At 38.9% G+C, this 22536-nt stretch overlaps 1 protein-coding gene and 1 long non-coding RNA gene across 5 annotated transcripts in view; one reads left to right on the top strand and one right to left on the bottom strand.

The window, feature by feature from the left end:
* The window catches only part of LOC124222679 (uncharacterized), a 161009-nt gene that overhangs the window by 2646 nt on the left and 135827 nt on the right, over window positions 1-22536 (top strand). The gene's annotated exons all lie outside the window — the stretch shown is intronic.
* The window catches only part of side (sidestep), a 119672-nt gene continuing 98270 nt past the window's right edge, over window positions 1135-22536 (bottom strand). For both annotated transcript variants that reach the window (XM_046633908.2, XM_069137606.1), the window contains 5 exons: window positions 21532-21691; window positions 20625-20927; window positions 14611-15051; window positions 12115-12324; window positions 1135-3571 (listed from right to left, as the gene is read on the bottom strand). In XM_046633908.2, the coding sequence (XP_046489864.1) occupies window positions 3528-3571; window positions 12115-12324; window positions 14611-15051; window positions 20625-20927; window positions 21532-21691 (1158 nt within the window). In that variant the 3' untranslated portion in view covers window positions 1135-3527. The remainder of the gene's footprint in view (window positions 3572-12114; window positions 12325-14610; window positions 15052-20624; window positions 20928-21531; window positions 21692-22536) is intronic.

Raw genomic sequence — 22536 nt, 5'->3', positions numbered from 1 at the left:
AATTGAACATCGAATTATCGATGAACATTCGTCAAATCTAGAAACTTGGCCTCGTTACTTTCTCTTTTAATGCCTTGGAGTAAGAATTCACTCCAATGGAGTGAAAAATCACTAAACGAATGTGAGAACCGCACAAATAGAAATCGAGTGAAATTTAAAGTGATTTTATTCACTCCCAGCGCTTGGAGTGAAAAAGTTCACTCTCGATTCTAATTGATCACTATGGGTGAATTTCACCTCAAAAATTGTTCAAACTTCTCGTAGAGTTCAGAAATAGACGTTCATAATTTTTTTTTGCTCGAATTTAATTCCGTTAAAAAAAAAAACAACAAAAATTCATTAATTTTTATTTTTTGTCTGTCTTACCTTAACTTTTCCGATGTTTTAGAATATTTAAACAATCAACTTTGGTTAGGAAAACTGAGAAAACTGTTTCTGCGATCGTTAGATAATATCTGAATAATTTTTTTTAGTTTTTTAGAACTCGTTGTTGAAACAGGATATCACTTTTTTGGATAATGGGGTAAATTTCGACTCATTTTGAACTGATTCGATTGAGGTGTTAAAAATTAGGGTTAAATAGTCAATATTGACTCAATCTTGCGATTTGCGCAATTTTCAAGCCAAGAAAATTCACAGACTAACCTAAGCTGTTAACAGATTCTTTCAACTTTGACTTTCTCACTTTCACTCGAAATGCGTTCAGAAGTTTGATAAAATGAAGCAAAATTTTGTGCATGACAATCTTTACAAAACATAGTCGCTTAATTAGTCGAAAATCGTGCAAAGTAATTGAGATTCATCGCGCAGATCGTAAAATGTCTCCAGAAGTCGAATAAATCGATTAAATTTCATCTTCCAAAGTTGTAAAATGTCTGTTAAAGTAAATTTAACCAAAGTCCACTTACCTTGAAAATAGATGTTTTAGAGCCAGAGCTGTTGAAATGTCAAAAATGTCTAGGTCTTATCGCAGAGTCATTCCGATTAGTGAAAAATAAACAAAACAAAGTCTTTTTCTCCACTGTAGGTGGAGTTGAAAAACTTGATAGCTCAGATTGTCGTGGCTAGGAAATGATGTCAGACCAGGCTTACGGTTAAAGCTTTGAACACCTTCGTGTAATAATATAAATTGAATATTTATTTAATTAATTCCTAATAATACAACTTATCGGTTCAGATTGTGCTTAATGTTCAGATTGATGTCATACGGTGCGATATAATATAAAAACATCGTGTATTAATTAATTTGCACATTCTGTGTGTATCCACAAGTGGAGAAAACAAAAAAAAAAACAGTGAAACAAAGAATAAGGAGAAGACTAGTCATTTCTACGATAATTATATTAATTAATTAATTTAGTGAATATATTCGTATAATATAGCGTGTAATGTATAACATATTATAGTGTTGAAATAGACTGGCCGTTGAAAAAAATGTTCACTCTCAAAGTTGAAAAATCTTAAGCTTACCTAGAAGAAATAAGATTAGACCAATTTCTGGGCTGTATTTTTTTTTTTTGTATATTCCATCATGAAAAATTGAATATGTTTGAGTAAAAAGTATTTTCAATCATTAGATTTATTGGTCTAGCGTTTGCTTTTTTTGAATTGTTGTAAAATTCAAAAAGATTAACAAGATCTGAAAACAAATGAAATCGTATTTTATGATACAAAAAGAATAAATAAATTTGAAAAAAATGTATGAAAAAATAAGAAATTATCAGCATACATCAAAACTTTGACTGCCATTGTAGCATATTTGAGACAATGATGGAGCAGTCTTTTTTTGTTTTTGTAAAAATATATTCTTCGATTTGAATTTAAGAATCCAGAAATAGTTTGAAAAATAGTAACGTACTCTGAGGAAAGTTATTCCATTGAATAATTTCATACGACAATCTTTTTATTTGGACATGAGAATGTAAAAACTTTATTTTTAAAAAGTGTAATTGAGAAAAATTTTAAACGATTTGAAAAATGATTTTTTTAATGGTTAAAGGGTTAATAGTGAAATAGAGCATTGAAACTTTGATGATATTCTTCTATCAGCGTTGACTTGGTGGATTTTCCATTTGGAGTATAAATATTTTTTTAAACGGGCAGTCTAGTGTTGGAATTATTTACAAAAATCTCTCTTAAGACTTGACTAATACTTCTTAACGCTCTTATAAATTATAATTTCACGGCAATTTGAATCCAGTTAGCCTACGATGAATGTAACGTTAATTGATGTCCAGAGAAGCGGATGTATCGATCTGACATCACACTGCCGTACAACCGGAAACGTCACCCTCTCGCCCCGAGGCTAAGCACACACGTATAGATATATTACACGTGTAACACGACACGCGCATCGCGTCTGCTTATGCATAATTAATTACGTGTGTGTATAACCCAACCCTCTGCAAAACAAACAGTTTTCCCTGAAAGGGCAATATCTTATCGACCATTTTAAACAAGCAGCCCTTTTCGTCATTACACTGAGAGAAATTTTTATTTCCGTTTACCGTTCGGTCCACAACTATTTTCATTTTTTACCACAGTCGAAAAATATAGTTCTAGGTAGAAAGTGAAAATTAGTTTTCTAGCTGTTACCGGAAAGTCTAGTATCCGTTGCTGTTCTTTCTCATTACGATCGCTGTTGCTAGATTTTCTTGCAACCGTTGCGAAAATTTAACGCTCGCGCAAGAATAAATTGACGTTAAAGCCTTGTTTAACTAAAAAAGTAGAGTAAACCTCAGAAACTGATTTTGCGTTGCAATAACCAAAAAAGGATCGACGATAGCGCAAAATGTTTACGCGTAACTCGTTTTTCGTAACTCCGACAATATTCAAACAGTTATTTTTAACGATACCTGTTTTACTGAATTTTTCTAGTTACTGTAAAAAATGAAATTTTTCTCAGTGTAGTATTTATTATTATAACATTTTTTTTTTTTCTCTATTGTTTTACCCCCTTGTAACGAATGAAACTGCGCGCAGCGTAAGTCGGTTTGTCATTTGGATATAAAATTTGTAGTCGCCTCGCTTCACGTTAACAACTTGCTGTAAACATTGCAAGCTACGGAAATTCAGCGACTAGTTAACGATCGGGTTTATGTGAATATTAAACATGGACACACGAATTCGAGCTCAGAACTTTCGTACACACTGTAATGTATAAAAAATTCACATGCCAGTTGCGTGTGGTTGAAAATTCTGATTGAGATCATTGAACAGTTTTTTTTTTTTTTTTTTTTTCTTGGGGAACAAGTGAAATCGCATGAAAGTTTTTTCAAACTCACTGGAATTCGTTTCAATTCACAAACGCGAATCGTTTTTATTATCCTGCTCGAATTCGTGATTCCGATTACTCTTCACTGCTTCTCAGTTTAAGTATCTGAGTATTCTTAACGACTACGATCCTAATCCTATCCTAGAAAATAAGACATCTGTATATAATCAGTGTTGTAAGGTACGTTTTCAAAGACTGTACAATTTTTTTTTTTTTTTTTTGTTCTTCTTCTTCGCTGAATTTATATAATAATTTAGCTGTGGAGATCCAATTCGACTTGCTGTAGCAGATCCGGTTCTGAAACAAAATGAAAGTAAAAAAAATTTGACGCATGTTAATTTCTACAATAAAATTCAGTAGGAAATGAAAGGTTATAATACGCATAGCTTGAGAGCTGGATATGAAAAAATTGCGAAAAATTCTAATGAATGGAGAACCGGTCATTAGGCAGTAGGAATATTTTTCAAGGGCTGACCAATTTATACTTTAACGATTTTCTAAGACGTGACTTATACAGTGGTAGGGGATTGACGTTCCGGCGGGAAGGAAAGGGAGCGGAATCGTTCTCGTCACGTTTCCAGGCTTCGCAGGTTTCGGGGGTTGGAATAGGGAGGGGTGGCGTGAGGCGTATAATTTATGTCACGTGATTTCTTTCCCAACGTTGACATTTCCCCTAGCAAGCCAATTCCAGCCGATATTAACTACAGAAATTTACTCCAACTTGAAATTGCACAATCGGGAGAGATTTCTTTTAGGAATGAGGCGATTTCTTCATCCAAGAGAAAGAGAGAGATTGTTTGATTGGATGATTTAATCGTTATGCCCTGGCAAGCCATTGGCAAAAAGTAGATACAAACTGATAGAATATAAGGAGAAAAGAGCAGAATCAAGATTAGTTTTGTGTTGGTTAATGACGATTGTTAGAAATTACGAAAGGAAAGAGTGCAGTAAATTCTGAGGAACAACTTATGAAGCATACGTGAAAAATGCAGTTAACGTAAACGTGTTGGCAATGTTCAGCTCTCGATGAAAAGAAAAAACATATAACGATATTTAAAATATGTAAATTCAATCCATACCTATTAAAGAACGTACGCTAATCAGGATAATGTTAATAAAACTAGTCAGCTAAAAGCTAATCCTAAAAGCAAATGTATATATGAGTTGTGAATTACTCTGAAAATTGGGTTTCGACATATTGAGTTGGGCATAGGCAGTATCGGTTAAGAATAAACAGCATTGCTGGTCAAATATTCCCTAAGTCAAGTAAAAGAGAGAGAGTGAGAGAGAGAGAGAGAGAGAGAGAGAGAGAGAGAGAGAGAGAGAGAGAGAGAGAGAGAGAGAGAGAGAGAGAGAGAGAGAGAGAGAGAGAGAGAGAGAGAGAGAGAGAGAGAGAGAGAGAGAGAGAGAGAGAGAGAGAGAGAGAGAGAGAGAGAGAGAGAGAGAGAGAGAGAGAAAGAGAGAAACGGGTTTATTAAAAGTCCTGGGACACTACGATCCCTTAAAGGACTATGCAACAAATACACAATATGAAAAATAAACAAAACAAAAACAAAAAAAGAGAAAAGTACCAAAAAATACAATACATCAATAAAAATGAAAATAAAAATAAAAATAAAGATAAATGAAGTCGGGAGTAAAATAGGTGAGTTAATCAGTAGAAAGAAAGGGTAGATGACAAAAATAAAAAATTTTAAAATTACAATGAGATAGTAAAAAATAAATAAACAAATTTAAAAAAAGTGCAAAAATACAAGATACAAAAGTGAATGTAACCCCAAAAAGTCAAACTTACAGCTAAAACTGCAGGTAGTACACGTATAAAGCTTAACGTATAAGAGAGAGAGAGAGAGGGTGGGAGGGAGGAAGGGAGGTAGGGAGGGAAAAACGCTACGGGACGAGACTTAAGCGTGGAAATAATGTATTCCGTGCACCTTATCTCTGAGACACAATCTGGAGGCATACAAGAAGTTGGCCAAGTCATAATTCTAACACCTCTCGGCACGCAGATGCCGAGATACGTCGTGCGCAGCCACCCTTACGGCCCACTTGCCCGGTGGCACGTGGCTCTGGAACTTAATAACGCAGCCCCGTGTTGCCCAGTGTAGCCACGGTCCCAGGTAGCTAACGATAACGGCCGAACCCTGCGTGCGGTGCTTCGGGGTTTTATATATAGTCATCCCTGCAGGCTGTTGGTCGACCAAGATTGTCAATCTGATGCCGGTGTTGGCCACTCAAGGGATCAAAGCCGCTGCGTTAATCCAGGAAAAACGTTGTGTGCTTACTCGGGGGGCTGACTTATCTTGAAGGCAGGACCCTACGCTCTGCGAAAGGACTTTTCGATTCACTTAACCTTACGTGAAACTACGCCTCCGGTCATTTGACGGCGATTTAGATACTCTGACGGTTTGGTTGAAGGTCGAGGAAGTGTGAAATTTTTACTCGATGTTCGTTGGAATATCGAAAATCCTTCGAGTTCATGTGAGGAGCTTTTCGATGTTGAGAAGTCTGTCATTCGTTCCGAATCTTTACGAGGGCTGGGAATTTTTTACCATCAGTTGATGAGAAACTTTGTCAGTAGTTACTTTGACGGTTTGATGAAAGGTCAATGTGTGAAATTTTCACTCGACGTTCGTTGGAATATCGAAATTCCTTCGAGTTCATGTCAAGAGCTTTTTGATATCGAGAAGTCTTTCATTCATTCCGAATTTTTACGTAGGTCTTAGAATTTCATACCATCGGTTGATGATAGTTGTTGGTTTAAACCTGTTTCTCGAAGTCGCTTTACGTCATTTCAAATCTTGATAAAGTTACTTGAATTTAACAGAAGTCAAGGTCACGCGTGATTCAACGTCACGAGACATCTCTCGAAATCATCAGAAACATAAAAAAAATACTGTCGTTTCATTCGTTTTATCTGATCAGATAAAAAGGGAAAAATCTATAATGACAAGAATAAACAAGAATAAAAATATTTTCAGCAGATAAATGTATTCGATGGTTTTCTTGTCACGTTGCTACGTTATACAGACTATATTTGTTTCGGATGAAATTCTCATAATCTATGGTAGGTATAAACGTTATAAAATATCATAAGTCATTGATAGGTTTAAAAATAAACTTGCAAAAACAAAAAAAAAAAAAATTCATCGCGGTGGGATCTAAAACGCTTTTCATCTGAAATTATTCAGAATCTATTCTTCCGTCATTATCTATCGATTGAAGAGGTGGAAAAAGTATATACTAGGTGTCACAATTTAAAAGACGTATTACGTTTTCAGAACACTTGACGGTTCAATTCGAAAATATATCCAACGAAAGTTGTATGGCTCAGAAGGGAGACAAACGAAGAATTTTTTGCATGCGCTCCAGCGTCGTAACTTTTTTTTTTAAATGAAATCATACATTTTTGTTTCAACTCAAATATTCTTTATTCGAAAATTCACAACTCTTTCAAAAAATTTCTTACCCCGTGTCTTGCAAAATTTGATTATTCGTTCTATCTCACGAGCTATTCACTTTATGAAAAAAATTTTCCGAGAATGTTGTATATTTTGGAATAAGGAATATTTGAAAGATTTGAGTTGAAACTAAAATGTGTGATTCCATTTTCAAAAAGCTGGTCCATCCTCCACAGTAACGCCAGTTACGATGCTGGACCGCGTGAAAAAAATTCTTGGCCTGTCCCTCTTCTGAACCATAAAACTTTTGTAGGACACATTTTCAAATCAAACAATCAGGTCTTTTAAATCGTGACACCTTCTGTATACGTTGTAAATTAAGTACCAGCCTGAGGTATAGGATTATCCGACATAGCAGGCAGGAAACCTTGGCGAAGTTCTCGACACTCCGCAGCCTCCTCATCGATCCGTTCATCATTTTATTTCCGACTTTACGCGCTCCCTGGAATATGTATGTATATTATATAAGCTATGCGGTTCCAGCGTTTTCCATCGGCCGTATCACGTCGGTTGGCCGGGTGCCTGGAGTCTTGTTAACATTCTTTGTCCCCGTCATTTTATAAAACATGTCGGGTAAATCGCGGCCGTTTCACCACGCGGAAAAGCTGCGATGCATTTAACAGCAGATTTCCAATAAAAATAAAAAAAAAAAAAAATTAAAAGACGAACGATTTTGCCACGCCACGTTAAATATACCAAGCTACGTACCGTTGCTACGTTACTTCCAATCTTTTTTCTCCGTCGTAACATTCTGTGACATGTTTTCGGTTTTTTTTTTCGACTCGTGTTTTTTGCACAAGTAGGTATCATGCTGATAAGCACATTATTTTATCCTCAAGTTCAAGAATGAATATGTTGTAATATATAGAATCTCTGAAAATATAGAATTCAAAACTCTATAAAATATCTATACTGATGGAGAACAAGGTTGTTAGGAATTAAATTATTTACAACTTTGGTTTTCATCGTTTGTACAAAAAAAAAAAAAAAAACCATAATCAACGAGATATCATTAAAAGTCAATGTTTCGTGTGGGTACAACAAAGTACAAGTACAAGGCTGAAACGATCAGGGACTCTTTTCCTTGTAACGATGGTTTTCCTAATGGATCGACTTCGAGGACATAGTCTGGCGGAAAAGATCCCGCAGAATCCTTATGGAATTGGTTGGGTTTTCAGTATGTTATAGTAAATATCCCTCCGATGAAAGGTTCTCATGGATCCAAGTCCCAAAAATCAGTAGTTTCCGATACAGAGGCTTCGGAAGAAAGGTGTACAGATTTTTTGATGTCTATGGATTTCGTGATTTTCATGAATTACAAAGCTTCAAGGGCACTTGCAATCAAACGACTCGCTCAAAAGACTCCACGTTTGATTCTCAAAGATAAGCGGGAAGATGTGATTGATTCCATCGATGAATCGATTCCATTCATGAACCCGCTGGTTTACTGGAAGGAGTCTTGTCCTGTTTTTCACGCGAATACGGAGTCTCTGCGAATCGGCTGTGCAGTTTTTGAGTGATATATTTGATTTTCAGCGCCCCTTGAAGCTTTGTAATTCGTGAAAGTCGCGTAATCCATAGACATCTCGGAAACTATTCATTATTGAGATTTGTATCCATGAGTACCTTCGATCTGAAGGATATGTAGGCACTGTGACACACTGGATATCCAGCCAATTCTCATAAGGACACCTTTGGCTCGAGGTGGCGTGTAGTCGAAGTGTGGCTTTCCCCTCTGGAAGTCAGATCTCACATCAACCACCAAACTAATTGAGATAATATCGCGAGGGGTGGAGAGCGGATGAACTTCCACCTCGCCGTTTGTTGAAGAGGTGAAATATCGTGCAGCGTTGAAACGTTTGTTTTAGACGGAGGTTTGGGGCTCATTAACCTATGGCGTGGGTACATCTAGGTATTACGAACCGGTATTACACGCCGCCGCGTCGTCTTCGAGTAGCAAAATCCTTCCCGTTATGTTTTACGGCGTGGCTGTTCGGGAGTCAGCCCCAGACTCCCTAATGCAAAGCTGCTGCACGAAGCTTATATGCGTAATAGCATCACGTCGGGAATTATTCCCGGACGTTGGAAGTAGGAACCAGGAATTGTAGGAACAAGGAGCCCGGGTTTCTTGCAGTTCCACTTCCGAAGCAATCTTCCGGCTACCTTCCTTCCTAGCGATTCTCCGTTTCCGAGGCAAATGTGCAACCTTCCCCCACTCGATATGTACTTTAGAACACTGCCGAGGGAAGAAGTTTCCTCGGGTTTCGATTCGACCGTCCATCCGTTCGGAGTCCCACAGATATCGGGCCAACTCACCATCCAAGGTAAATCGAATCTTCTTCCTGCGCGTTTTTCCAATTTCAAACACGCGTGATGAGTAAAACCCGTAAGGAAAACGATCTACAAGTTGGAGATTTTCTTCTCTGTCCGTTTTCTTATTGTCGAATCACCAACTTCGGTGAAACTTCGCAATCTATGTCTCCTTCAACACGTCGGGACATCGTACAAACAAGCGAAATATTTCACAAGGAATGTATTCCAGATCGATCTCTCCGATTTAATTTCTTTTTTAATACGTTACAGTTGTCAAAAAACTGAGCAACGCGTATTTTCTTCTATCTACTATCAAACAGTTTAAGGGGGTGAAACCACCCTCCGAAGTAATGCATGTCAATACTGAGAAAAATTTTATTTGATACAAAAACTAGAAAAATTGAGTAAAACAGGTATCGTTGAGAAAACTGTTTGAATATTGTTGGGATTGCGAAAAACGAGGTACGCGTAACCATTTTGCGCTATTGTTGATACTTTTTTGGTAATTTCAACGCAAAATCAGTTTGTGAGGTTCACTCTACTTTTTTAGTTAAACAAGGTCTTAACGTCAATTTATTCTTGCACGACCGTTAAATTTTCGCAACGGTTGCAAAAAAATCTAGCAACAGTGATCGTAATGAGAAAGAATAGTAACGGATACTAGACCTTCCGGTCACGGCTAGAAAACTAATTTTCATTTTCTACCTAGAACTATATTTTTCGATTGTGGTAAAAAATGAAAATAGTCAAGAACTGGGCGGTAACCGGAAATAAAAATTTCTCTCAGTGAAGGAGTGACTTTTCATTTATCTTGGATCAGGATCAAATTAGATTGCGTTGGATATCGTTCATATAGAATCTACAGTGAACGTACAGTGGGGCCATTCTGACCCCGTGTGCACAGTGTAAGGGTTGAACTACCCTAAAAATTTGCAGATCTCGTCAACAATGATGAACCGTTATTATCCTCGATTCTGTACGATATTCCAAACGAGTTGATATCCCACCCCATGCACACGCTAGTTTGTCCTGACCCCAAACAGATTGCGAACGTTCCATCGTTGAGTTTAGTCTTCGCCATATGGGTCTAACCTTGAGTGTGTGTGTGTGTGTGCGAGTGTCTGTATAATCGAAGGCTGGTATTGCACGCCCTCATAGACCGGTTTAATACATCATAAATACAGGCGAGTCATCGTCATGGTGGTCTATGTGTCGGTACGTATGTGCCTATATTGTACGTTACGTAGTAGGCTAGAATAGCTAGGACAGAATTTACACGGGATGAGTGTACATAAAGCTCAACCCAGGAGAAAACGGGTTAGCGAGCCTTTCCAGAGCTTTCAGGGCGCGTGCTGAGTTAAGCCGAAGGTTAACAAAGGCCTTGAAAATGTTGAGAGAAGGGGGCGGCCGAATTTCGAAGGAGTTTGTACTGGGCTAGCGAAACGAAGGGGAGGGGGGGGGGGGGGGGGAGGAGGAAGGTCTCTGTCCTTTTAAATTGGGCTGTCTCCTTCCGGGAGTGAAGTCATTCCTCTGAACAAATTCCCCAGCTCCTACTTTACTGTCTCTCCCGGCGTCCTTCGTGTTTCCTGTCTTGTGATTCGCCTACGTCCTACTTCCTGCTTCATGCTAACTCCTTCAGTTACGAACAAACCGTGAGTGGGAGGCGCTTCGGGGAATCTCATGAATTCATGAACACCTCTGAACAGACAACACCGAATAACCGACTATTACAGACTACTTGTTTGAGATCGAGGAAACTTCTCAGCTATTCGACTTGCCATGGTGAAAAGCTACCCTGTAAACACGTAGAAGAATCGATCGAACAACCGAAAGGTGAGGGAGGAAGGACAACTCTTGGTACGATATACGGTGCGTTTGAAGCTGTCGAAAGCTTCCTCGCAATAATATTATGGAAATTGGGTTTCAGTGAAATCGTCTGAATTTTTTTTATGCATTTCGTACATCTTGGCATTCTGAAAATAAGTATCCATCGGCACGATCCTCCGCTGTAGATATTTTGGGACTCTGGAGACCATCGAACATTGAAATCTTCGTCCAGTATTTCTTTGTGCAAGAAAAACTAGGAAAAAAATAATTATTTTTGAATTGAGTCGATGTGAACGAATCGAATAAACCGCTGGATATCAAGCAATCCTTTTTTCTCGAATCTGTAATCTATCAGTACGAACATCGCTCATAAATGCCCTGTTATGCGAATCCATTGAACACAAGAAACAAAAATATACAACTTCCGAAATGTCAACTAGAAATTAGTCAAAGAATTTATGCGTGCTAAGCAATCAACTCTAAGGCTGATATCTGTAAACTTCTTATTAAATGAGCAGGTTCATTTCAAGGTTCGGTGGTCTCCAGCTCACAAACTATGAATATTCGAGGGTGACTTTTTTTCACAATGTCAAAATCTACAACATGTATAAAAAATCCAGACAATTTCACTGAAACCCAATCTCCACAAGATTATTGCGGGATTCTTTGAGAAACCTACTTTTTTGCATCGTCATGGAAATGGTTTATGTATGTACAATCATGAGGTTGAAAAAATGTTGGAGCTGTCTTGACCCCGATGTGAAACCATGGTTATACACAGTAGATGTTCAACGTGAAGGTTAAACAATGTTCCTAAAGCTAACCTAGTTATTATCAACTATAAAAGTTCAAGATTTGACGACTTTACGTCCCGTATATTCTCAAATGATTTTCTCTCTTGGTTCGTTCCTCCTCCTTTTTTATCTCTCTTTCGTTTCAGTCACCTCAAAATTTTTATTCGTCTGTAAGTAACAATAAAACAAGGCTTCTGGATACATATCCCTACATTACCGGCACACTAGTGAGGCTAAAAATGAGGGTAACATAGAGCATAGTTTGGAGGATTTTTTTCCAATGATCGACATTTAGCCAGAGTGGGGATAAATTCCACTCTCGAACGTTCTAGAAGAAGGTTTGCGTCTTGGTTTTTTGCCCGGCTGTGCCGTTAATGTAGGGATTTGTATCTAGAACTTCGTTTGTATTCCTACTTCTGAATTTCCACCCTTCCAATAAACTCACCGTGCCTACTTTCCTCGAGAAAGAGGCTTGTCCTGTACGATCTTCGCCTGTCCGAGGAATACTTGACCCTGGGCTCGATCCTTTGCGCCGGGACGTAAGTCGGTGTCGTGAAATCGTCCGGGCCTGGACTTGGCGGCGGAGAATTCCTCCGCCTGCATATCACCAGGCCTATCATGATGCCAATTCCGACCAAAACCAGCGCAGCTCCACCTGTGGAGAAAATTAAGGGGTTAAACTTTGTAAGTCACTGAGTCGAAAAAGCGATTTTTCATGAATTTTTTGTGATAAGACGTTTCAATTTATTTATATAAAACTTTATATACATATTGAGGTAACATTGGACTTTATTCTGATATCTTTTATTTGTGTAAATAATTATTTTTAAAGCTGCTATAGTCGATCTCTGGGAGAACTTCTAAAGAAGAAGTCTTAATTTGTTTATAAACTGGAAAATATTTATCAGCGAGAAAAAACCTTCGTTCAAGGACTGAAAAATATATTCATAAAGCTTGTGTAAAAATTTGAGACGGATCGGTTCAGCCGTTTCCGAGAAATCTTGCTTACCGATTTTGAAAACATAGTTTTGAGAAAAACGCGTTCAAAGTTTTAAAAGCACTTTCAAACGATCCGGATTGTCTTTGCAAATGCGCGCGTGACTTTCAGAATATTTGTCGGATCGACATTAAATTTTCTGTGCATATACTTGAAGATATGTACATTACGAAAATAGAATTGAAAGAAAAAAAAAAACAAAAACATGGATTCAAAAAATTCTAACTAGGTATAACCCCTTAAAATGAAGTCGGTGTTTTTGACGTAGGTAACCCTTTTGCAATCTTTGGAAAACTCAATTTGAGAATGAAGGATCGAAAAGAAATCACCGGTCAATATCAGTAGTTTATGAGGTGCAAAAAAGTGAACCAAAGACCGAACGACGTCCCTTTCCGATAAACTAGAGCACACGAAAATTCATCAATCAATGACCTGGACTGGCATTGACCTTTGGCCACCTTTCTTTGTCAGGCTCGTGTAACAGCTGTGAAGGAAAAATCAATTTTCAAGTCCATCCCTCACGGATGGGACTCGCATGGAACTTAGGGAAAATGAAACGACACTTTTCGAGGAGTGTTCGTCGAGAGTCCGAATCATTGACTCTGGTGTATTTTTTCAACGGGTTTTAAAACCCCCGAAGTCGATCAGAGCACTTGATCGCCGATCGCGGTTTATGAATTATGCAACAGAGACGCAGGGGCTTTGCATTTTAGAGTATTAAGGACCCGCCTTTTTCTCGTTGTAATCAGAACGCATAATCGTCCGTATTTAGGCCTGCAGGACGATTTTTCTACGTCAGAAAGTCGTTAATGCTTGAGAAAACATCATCTGCTGTAGGTGTATAAAAAAAAAAAAATGGAAAAGCTGATGTACGTTCTCGGAAATGAACTCCGATTTGCAAATGAAATTCTCTCTGCGTTTGAAGGCGATAAAAATTGTTTCCATTAAATTGACTCGTATTCATTGGAAGTTGGATATCGATTCGAAGCATTGTAACTGCACGTAATATCCAATGTATTTTGACCCAATGAAAATGGCAAACGAACGGTGCTTGACGAGATATGCGGCAGTTTTAATCGAACGATTGTGACAAGTTTTGAGCACATTTTTGAACTGTTGCATACGAATGGAAAACGGCTTGATGATTCATTTGATGATTCGGGCATTGGGCTCGACGGGATCGAATTCAGCATCTCCACTCACCATAGACCCAACTCGTTATGTGATAATTGGGAAATCACTATCACTGTATTGAGCAATTCGTACGACTATCCACTACGTCAATGATTAAATCGGTCCGATAAAATACACGTCGAAATGCAAATTAATGCTAATCGAATAACACTGCCATAGTGCTCGAAGCTATAATCAATACATCCGCAGCCCACTGATTGGTTATTTTTTTTCCTAATTATTATTCAAGTATTGTACAAAACTCGCTTTACGTTGTCGGAAATCATTATTTATCATTATAAAATTATTATTCATCGCGAAATTTGACCAAAGTTGAAATCAACCGATTCATTTTCTACGAGCGGATCATCCATTTAAGTCACACATTATTGTTCTGAGTCAACTTTTATGACAAGATAGTAGACGATGGTTTTAGGATCGCTGATTACGATTCTAAAATCAGGTTTCAAAAATTCAAGATAGTGGATTCAATGTGATAGACAAAAATTTCAAATGTCATCGAATACGGCCAAAAAACTTTATGCAGGGATTTTTGGGCTAGCTGATTGGATTCGCTATAACTGAATTTTCAAAGGCTGATTTCAGACTTGTAATCGGAGACCCCGAAAAACCCTGGACAGAATTTTTTCTCCGGATTCATTGGAATTTGAAACTTCACAGTACAGTGAAAATTCCAGTCCAAGTGATTATGAATCTGTCATCACTAGCTTTTCGAAAAGGACGATTTTCGTAGTAAAAATCAAAACTCACCGATCAAAGCGACGACTAAAACGACGCTGTATGCCGCAGATTTTGAGGTGATGACTTCGAGCGGTTCATCGTTGTTGTAGATTTTCGATTTCTCAGTCCTATCCGGAGGCGGGCCAGCAATCCTGACGTTTTCAAGGAGGACAGGATCGCTCCTGCCCTTCTCGTTCACAGCGAAAACCGACATCGTGTATTCGAAGCCGGCCTCCAGGCAGTGCAGCTGGAAAAAGGGCCGCTGATTCCTCGCCTCGCATATCGGAGGAGCTTCACCGACTACCCCTTGGTCGTTCTGGGGGGTGTGGAGACCCGTCGATGATCCTGAGGCGCCTCTTACCTCCAGGACGAAGTGCTGACGCAGACCGCCGTCCGAGCCCGGAACGCAGTTTACTTCCAAAGCGCTGGACTCGTTCCGCAACGAGCAATCAAGTGGCGGCTCTGGTTTTTCTGGAAAAATAAAAGCCGGGTTCGTTTTCTTGGTTTCAAGCGTTTTATGAAAAGCTCCACGCGACGTCGACTCCTTGAAAGTTGTCTCTGAAACGAGTATAGAGAGGTCACGTCGTTTTTGTCTGCTTGCACTGTACACTGGGAAAACTTTCATTTGTTACAGTAACTAGAAAAATTCAGCAAAACAGGTATCGTTAAAAAAACAGATTGGACGGTCTGATATCATACCTATTTTCAGAAGCTTATTTTTTAAGAAAATGAAAACACGTGGAGAAATTTGAATTCGAGGGCTTTGTTAATTACAGTTTCAAGAACATTCGAATCGACGTAATGTTTAAAACTTGTTTATCGATTCAAGCTCGTCGTTAGATTTTCGAATTTCAATCCCGCAATTTTTTCGTACAAATTTTTGCTAACCATTTTTTGGTCAACGATCTTAACGAAAGAGTTGGATCAAGGTGATTAAAAGGTAAAGCACGCGAGAAAGATAAATTGAAGTGAAAATACGAAATCTCTCCAAACACGAGGTTCGAGGTATCGAGTCGCATGGATTTCCATCTCTGTCGCGTAGAGAGTATAATATAAGGAGAATTTCCAGTTCTCTGGTTCCTTCTTGGATCGAGGCCGCGCGGTACGTTATTGCCATGACCCTAGACAGGGGCATTCCGTGAGTTTTCATCGCGGCGAAGAATATTCAGCGATATACAGCGGAAAGCGATGGGAGACGAAGGCCCATGAATAGTAACGACAGATTCGCCGGGGGTGGTTCCGGATTTTTAACTAAAACTTCTTCTCCTTCTTCTTCTCTTCGGGGCCGATTTACTCTGGCGGAAAGATTTTATGGCCTATACATCGGACTCCGTAGCAGCGGCAGCCTTCGTACAGGGTACACTTTTATAATGTCCTTTAGTATTGTCTCTCACTCAGGGAACCAGCCTTCCCATTCCACTTTTCAAGTATAGTGAAGTGCCTTGGTTTCGTAATGTGAATAGGAAACCCTAGTTCGCTGAACATTCCTCCGCAGAGCATATTTATACAGAGGGTCGATTCCCCTTCTTTGTTATACACACTCTTACTTCCTCGATCCACTCAAAACGATCTTTGCCTTTCAAATCCGAATGTATGCGTGCGTATTATCATGTTGGGTAATATTCGTTGTATTCGACTTCTCAATTCGCGTCAAATATTTGCAGGCAATCGATGGCAGCGAACGAAAATAAAACAACGTTAATAACGAGACTAAACACTTATTTATCTGTCCGACACACGGAGTGAATAGCTGCAGGGATTCTTTCCCAGGATGATATTCCTTGGTCTTCATTATCGATTACTGAAATTTTTACACAGCTTTTTTCGAGCTTTCGAAAGAATAGTATCAAAGAGTACCGATTGCTGTAAAACACTTGATTTCATTTTTAAACCTCACGCTGCATACATGGTCTGTGTAACACTGATTTTACATCGGGCTCGCTGGAGTGTAAAAAAAAATATTGGTAAAACAACAAAGTACCGGAAAATTGATAATTCTACTTAAAAAAAAATCTTGACTTACTGAATTTTCGATATTTTGAACCGGAAATTGACCGAATATCTCTCAAGTCAGGGATATTTAGTAATTATTTTTCTTGGATCTTGGAAATTTATGGCAAAGATTCCGTGTGGTCATTTTGACCCCAGTGTGTGGCGTAAGGATTAAGACCCATATTTTGGTATCGTTTCCAGGATCCTCGGTAAACATTTGACGATCTTAAACAGAAACGTAGAAGAGTTTTGCATCGCGAGACGGATTTTCACCAGTCCGCAAATCCGTGACAAACGAGGCGTTGATTGAGAGGGTAAAAAAGAAAAAAGAAAATTGTCGTCGTGAAAAAACATGACGCTCCGTTCATTAAGCGTGCCGGTGTATAAGGACGATGATCGTTACTCCAGAGGCTCGATTCCGCACGAACTCACCCGTCGCTATAAGTATAAAGTCTCGAAAGTCGATGTTGGGATTGGGTGAATTTTCCGAGGGCGTCGTCTCGCTGTTTCGCTCTTTAATAATGAATCCACTGATTCTCAAGATTCTTCGAGACGTGGATTTGAGGTTAGCGATACAGCGAGAAGAGGAGATCGAAGACGCCGGGGAAGAGATTGGATAGAATCTTGGTCCCAATTTCGCGCCTCCTTCTCGACTCCGTGAAAAGGATCGGAAAATGTACAGAGGAACAATCGTTGCCTAGTGAAATAGAAATGTTTCTCAAACCAATCCCCTTTCCATCTGGGTGTATCTTTACTCGCACGTAGCTGTACTTCGAATCGGCGAACGCAGACGTCGTGTCGTAAAATCACTGTCAGGTACATTTCATTGGTACGTATGTGCGCAGTGACGTAACTAGATATTACGGGCCCAAATGAGAAAAGAAACGAAGGGTTTGAACGACTTGAAAAAATTCTCGGATAATCTTCGACTGTGATATTTCGAGGCAAAAATTTGATTTTCATTATGAAAAGGAAAAAAATTCGTAAAACAACAAAATACCGAAAAATGGATCATGATACGAAAATTCATATTTTCAAAAGTCAACTACTCGAAACTCATTCTGAAATTGTATAGTTATGATTTTTTCTCCTGATGTTTCGTTACATTAACTTTAACGTTACTAACTTTAGCCTCGACTATATTCAATGAGGTCCGCATTGCGCAACTCTCTGCTTTTCAGAATTTCTTTTTAATAATGATTGGCATGTAGACATCCTAGTGTTTTGTTTAAAGTTCGATGTGAAGCGTAGTTGGTAAATTGAATTCATACGTCACAGCATTTTCGACGGAGATGGGTAGGGTAGAGTTTCTCGATCTCGCGTTGACGGTTCACCGATAACGTAACCATGCCGTTTTCTTCACAGAGTAGATACGCGCTGTTTGCACTCTTGGAATTCAATGCAGCTCTGACGTGATCAGGATATTGCAGAGCTGAACTTCAAAGAAGACGCAGTCGACGTGTGAAATTGATATCAAAGGGTTTTCGCGCGATCCAAATAAAGAAAATCCACGCAGTTGTAACGTAATCATATGATTCTATAACATGACTAACAAGGAAGGTATCCCAAGAAGGTATTCTTTCGCAATGTGTTATAGTAGACTAAAAACTAAGCGGCATGTATTTTTTTTTATCTGCCATTAGACACTACAACGGGGTGAAACCACCCTCCAAAGCAAAGCATGTCAAGGAGCGGTTTGGCAGCTTTTTTCATCCTCTTGAAGTCTTTAATGGCAGGTAAAAAAAAAAAAAAAAAAGAAAATACGTGATTTAGTTTTTAGTCTACTGTAACATATTACAAAAGAAATCGAATCGGCGAGATCGACCTGGAATACCTTGCTTGTGCTGATGAAATGACCGTTCCAGGAACTATCAACGATCGATAAGTTTCCCTGATACCATCTAATTCATGCTCCAAACCGACGATCCTTCAGCAATTCATAAACGATATTTACACTGGCTTTTCGTTCCTTCTGTTCGGTACTCCACCATTAACATCTGTGACACATCGATCGTGACAGAACATTTATAATCGTTTTAGAGATGTCTTTGGATCCTACGTGGAACGTGGAACGCGATTACGTACCTAACTAAATGGTGCAATACCAAACGATGGTGTGAACATTTTTCTGAGTTGGATAGTCTGGTTGCACGGAGTTAATCACAGATTTCATCACACCTGCCTGAACGATTCGTTGAGTAGTTTTGAAAAGGAATTTCTGAAGTCGATTTACTGGCATAGCGAGCCTATTGTTTCTCACCGTCTCGTTGGCAAGTTCTTACTTCTTATATCCACCAAAGTAATGTTTTTCGTTTCTAACAGATCGCTCAGTGTCGAGACTACGATGTCTATACAGAGCTGGCAGACAGAACGGCCGGGGAAGGGGTGAAACATAATGCCACCTTATCCAAGGGGTGAAGGTCGCTACGACCGAGTGTCTACACTCAAAACTTTCGTCTGAGGTAGACAGAGACGGAATGACAGAGTCCTGCACCTCGAGGATCAAATGATCTGTGATCTATCGCCCGCGATTCTCTGGTCTTTCAGCTCTCGCAGATGAAACTAGGTATCGATCCCTTTCCCTCTCAAACAAATCCCGTCTCCCGCCCTGCTGTCACCAAACTTTCGTCAATGGTTCACCGAGTTATATTCGAATGAGAGAAATCACGGTCGAGGTTCGAACTTGTTTTTTTTTCTCTCTCTCTCTTTCTTTCTATCTTTTTCTAGAATAAGGAATGGTGGACGAGTTGGAACGGGCTCGCATCGTCCATTGATCTTTATGGTGTTGCTTGGGACTCGAGGTCTGTAGGATTATTTTTAGGTACTCTAGACATTTCCAGACCAGTTGGTACCGACGTCTTTGAATCCTCTTGACTGATACTCCGATTTCCAGGCAGATCGCATTCCTTCGTTCCAGATACGTCGACTTCATTGGAGAACGGTTTTTGTTCAATCAATATTAGTACGCAGCTATAGAAGAGCCATTCCTCGCTTGTGTTACAAAAAACTGAATGTCTCTTGATTTAAGGTGGCCATTCACAGGAACGAGGGGATATTTTTTTTGTCATGTAGAAAAGGTTGGACAATTTTTTTGAGGTTTTAGATATGCATTTGTTGCATCTTTTAAGAGTAAATTTGTCTCGTTAGATCCTCATTTAAATGTATCAGGGTGATGCACAGAGTGCAATTTTAATCGTACCTTTAGAAAATGCCTGGAAATTGTCCTAGGATTTGTTTCAATAGCTTTATTTTTAATAAAAATAGATCATTTTTTAGAATCATGAGAAAAAAAATTAGCTGTTTTACAAAATAAAATTTAGGGTATTTCACTTCTAGGTGAGAGTCTGGGCAATATCTTATGACAATGTGTGAAAGATACCAAAAATACAACCTGTAAAAATTTCAGGTTAATCGATTATAAACTGTAGGAGAAACCTTGCGCGCAAGTTTGAAACATCAAAATTAAAGAAAAATGCGTTTAAAGCCTTAATTCTCAGAGTTGCGGTATAATGCAAATTCATACAAATTAAAGGTTTGCGACACCCAAAAACTTTTTTAGGTCCAAAATCGATACGGGCTAGTTCAAAGAAGGGATGAAAGTGTAGAAAAATTTTTTTAGCCGTAAATTTCGAATCACACAGTCTGGAAACATACAGTCCTTACCATCATGATGTAAGGAAATAAGGTGAAACAATGTAAATTCGCTTAAGTTGAACCAATCAGAAAACATATCCAAGGTGACATAATATAGGCTTGATATTTTGTGCTTCGGTGTTTATACCATTACTTTTGAAACTTTTAACCGCACAAACTGGCATTTTCAGCAAACAGAATGTACGGAAACGACTAAGTAACCTCAAGTAGGTACTAACCTATTTACAGAAGTTACAGATTTCGTCGCAAATATTTGAATTTGCAATTTCTATAACCTATTTACGCGATCTCTGTGATCCGTGACATCGTCATGGACACGCGAAAAATGAGCGAAAATCGGTCATCATTTCCGACACACCTTATCTCCTTAGATCATGCTTGTCACGTGCATTACTCACTTGCTGGTACCACGTTGAATAAGCAAGGTCTTCGCTGACGTCCAACGCTGTTGCTCGCCCAGCAGGCCAGGGTGCCAAAATCAGTCTCGGCTTTCACAGTGTATTCAAAAGTACTCGTCAACCCTTTGTTCCGAGCCTTCGTCCCTGGCAGGGGAAGAACGTCGCCAAGTGTCCCGTTAAACGTCCAAGAGAAGCGAACGGTGTCTCCTGGTACCGCCTCAACCTCGCACCTTAACGAAAGAGACTCTTGACGAAGAGCTCCGACCTCACGAACCTCGTAACCTTCCCTACACCGTGGGGCATCTTTGAACAAAAATACACGACGTGATCTCAATACGAATACCGTTCGAAAGAAGATACTTTGTTGGGAATAGTTGAAAATTAACTGGGAATCCGTAATTTGAAAGGTTTCGGAAGCGCCTAATTCCAAAGGTGAAAATCTTTTGAATGATGTTTTAGATTTTCAAATTTTCTCATTTTCGCACTTTTGGAACTTTGATCTGTCGGATTTCGGACCATTTAAAACCTTGTTGTTCCATCAAAGTTCGATTCCTTCACTTCAAGTTTCACCATCAAATAATTCGGAACTAGTCGCTTTCGGAACTTTTCAAATTCGGAACTTCGCACGCTGTTCGGTGAACAGAATCGTTAGTTTAAAAATTCGTCCAATGAGCTGGTCGAACGCGAAACAAACGACCGGGGAGTTTGGTGTTGAAATGTATCCGTGATGCTGATAGCTGACGGGTTCAAGTATCGATCGTAGCCGGGAGGCCAGTGATTGATATAATTGCACTAGGTGGCGACCGAAAGGGAATAACGAGTCACGGTCTGAAGTCGCGGGTGTCAGGCGATGCCTCAAAGTCAGTGGATGGCAAAGAACCGATGCATTGTGGGTGCAGCAACTCACATTTCATATGTATCAGAACCGGGTGACTTCGCCCCTCGCCCACCGCGTTCGATGCCACGCATATGTATTCACCGGAGTGTGCCAGCGTCAGAGATCTCAGGGTGAGTGTCTCCGAGGCGACTAAGGTGCCTCCGGTTACGTTGTGCTCGATCAAAGCCTCCTGGAACAATACAAGCAACGATCCTCGGCGTTAACCCTTTCATAAATACGTGTTTCTTTATATGCGATTTGCTTGAAATTTTGCATAAATGGTTTTTGAGGTCACTCATTTCGAATCTGAACTCGAAATTGGAAAGTTTAAAATAACGGATCCAACATGGAGGATGTTTATTCGAATAGATGTTTGATTTTGACAAAACATTATGCTACTTGGTTTATGGGGTCACTGATTACCAACCTGAACTCGAAATTCAATAATTAAAAATCAGGGAATCCAATGTGGTGGACAAACAAAAACAATGAGAAGAAATTTTTTTTTTTAATTCTGTATAATCGTTTGGTGTGTATCAAGTTTGTGTAAAAATTGGCATTCGAATTTACATTGTAGATTAGCAGAAATTGCTTTTTTTCGTAATGAAGTGGAAATTTCGATCATTTGTTTACATGTTCTACTTTTGCAATGATTAAATAAATGAATTTTATATATTTCTTCAGTCTTAGAGATATTTCGGTGATCATATAGAACCAAAAAACTCGACAGTTGTTACCAAAAAAGTAGTTCAATAAATAAGAAGTTTCCAAAAAAAAAAAAATGAAAAGAAAAGGTGCACTGAGAGAAATTTTCAGTTATGGTTACCGCTGAGTCCTTAATTATTTTCAAATACAGTTCCAGGTAGAGAATGAAAATTAGTTTTCTAGCCGTTACCGGAAAGTCTATCATCCGTTACTATTCTTTCTCATTACGATCACTGTTGCTAGATTTTCTTGCAACCGTTGCGAAAATTTAATGCTCGTGCTAGAATAAATTGACGTTAAACCCTTATTCAACTAAAAAAGTCGAGTAAA

The sequence above is a fragment of the Neodiprion pinetum genome, chromosome 7 (assembly GCF_021155775.2).
Source record: "Neodiprion pinetum isolate iyNeoPine1 chromosome 7, iyNeoPine1.2, whole genome shotgun sequence".
Lineage (NCBI taxonomy): Eukaryota > Metazoa > Arthropoda > Insecta > Hymenoptera > Diprionidae > Neodiprion > Neodiprion pinetum.
Note: the sequence above shows the minus strand (reverse complement) of the source record. Positions and strands in the feature narration are given on the sequence as shown.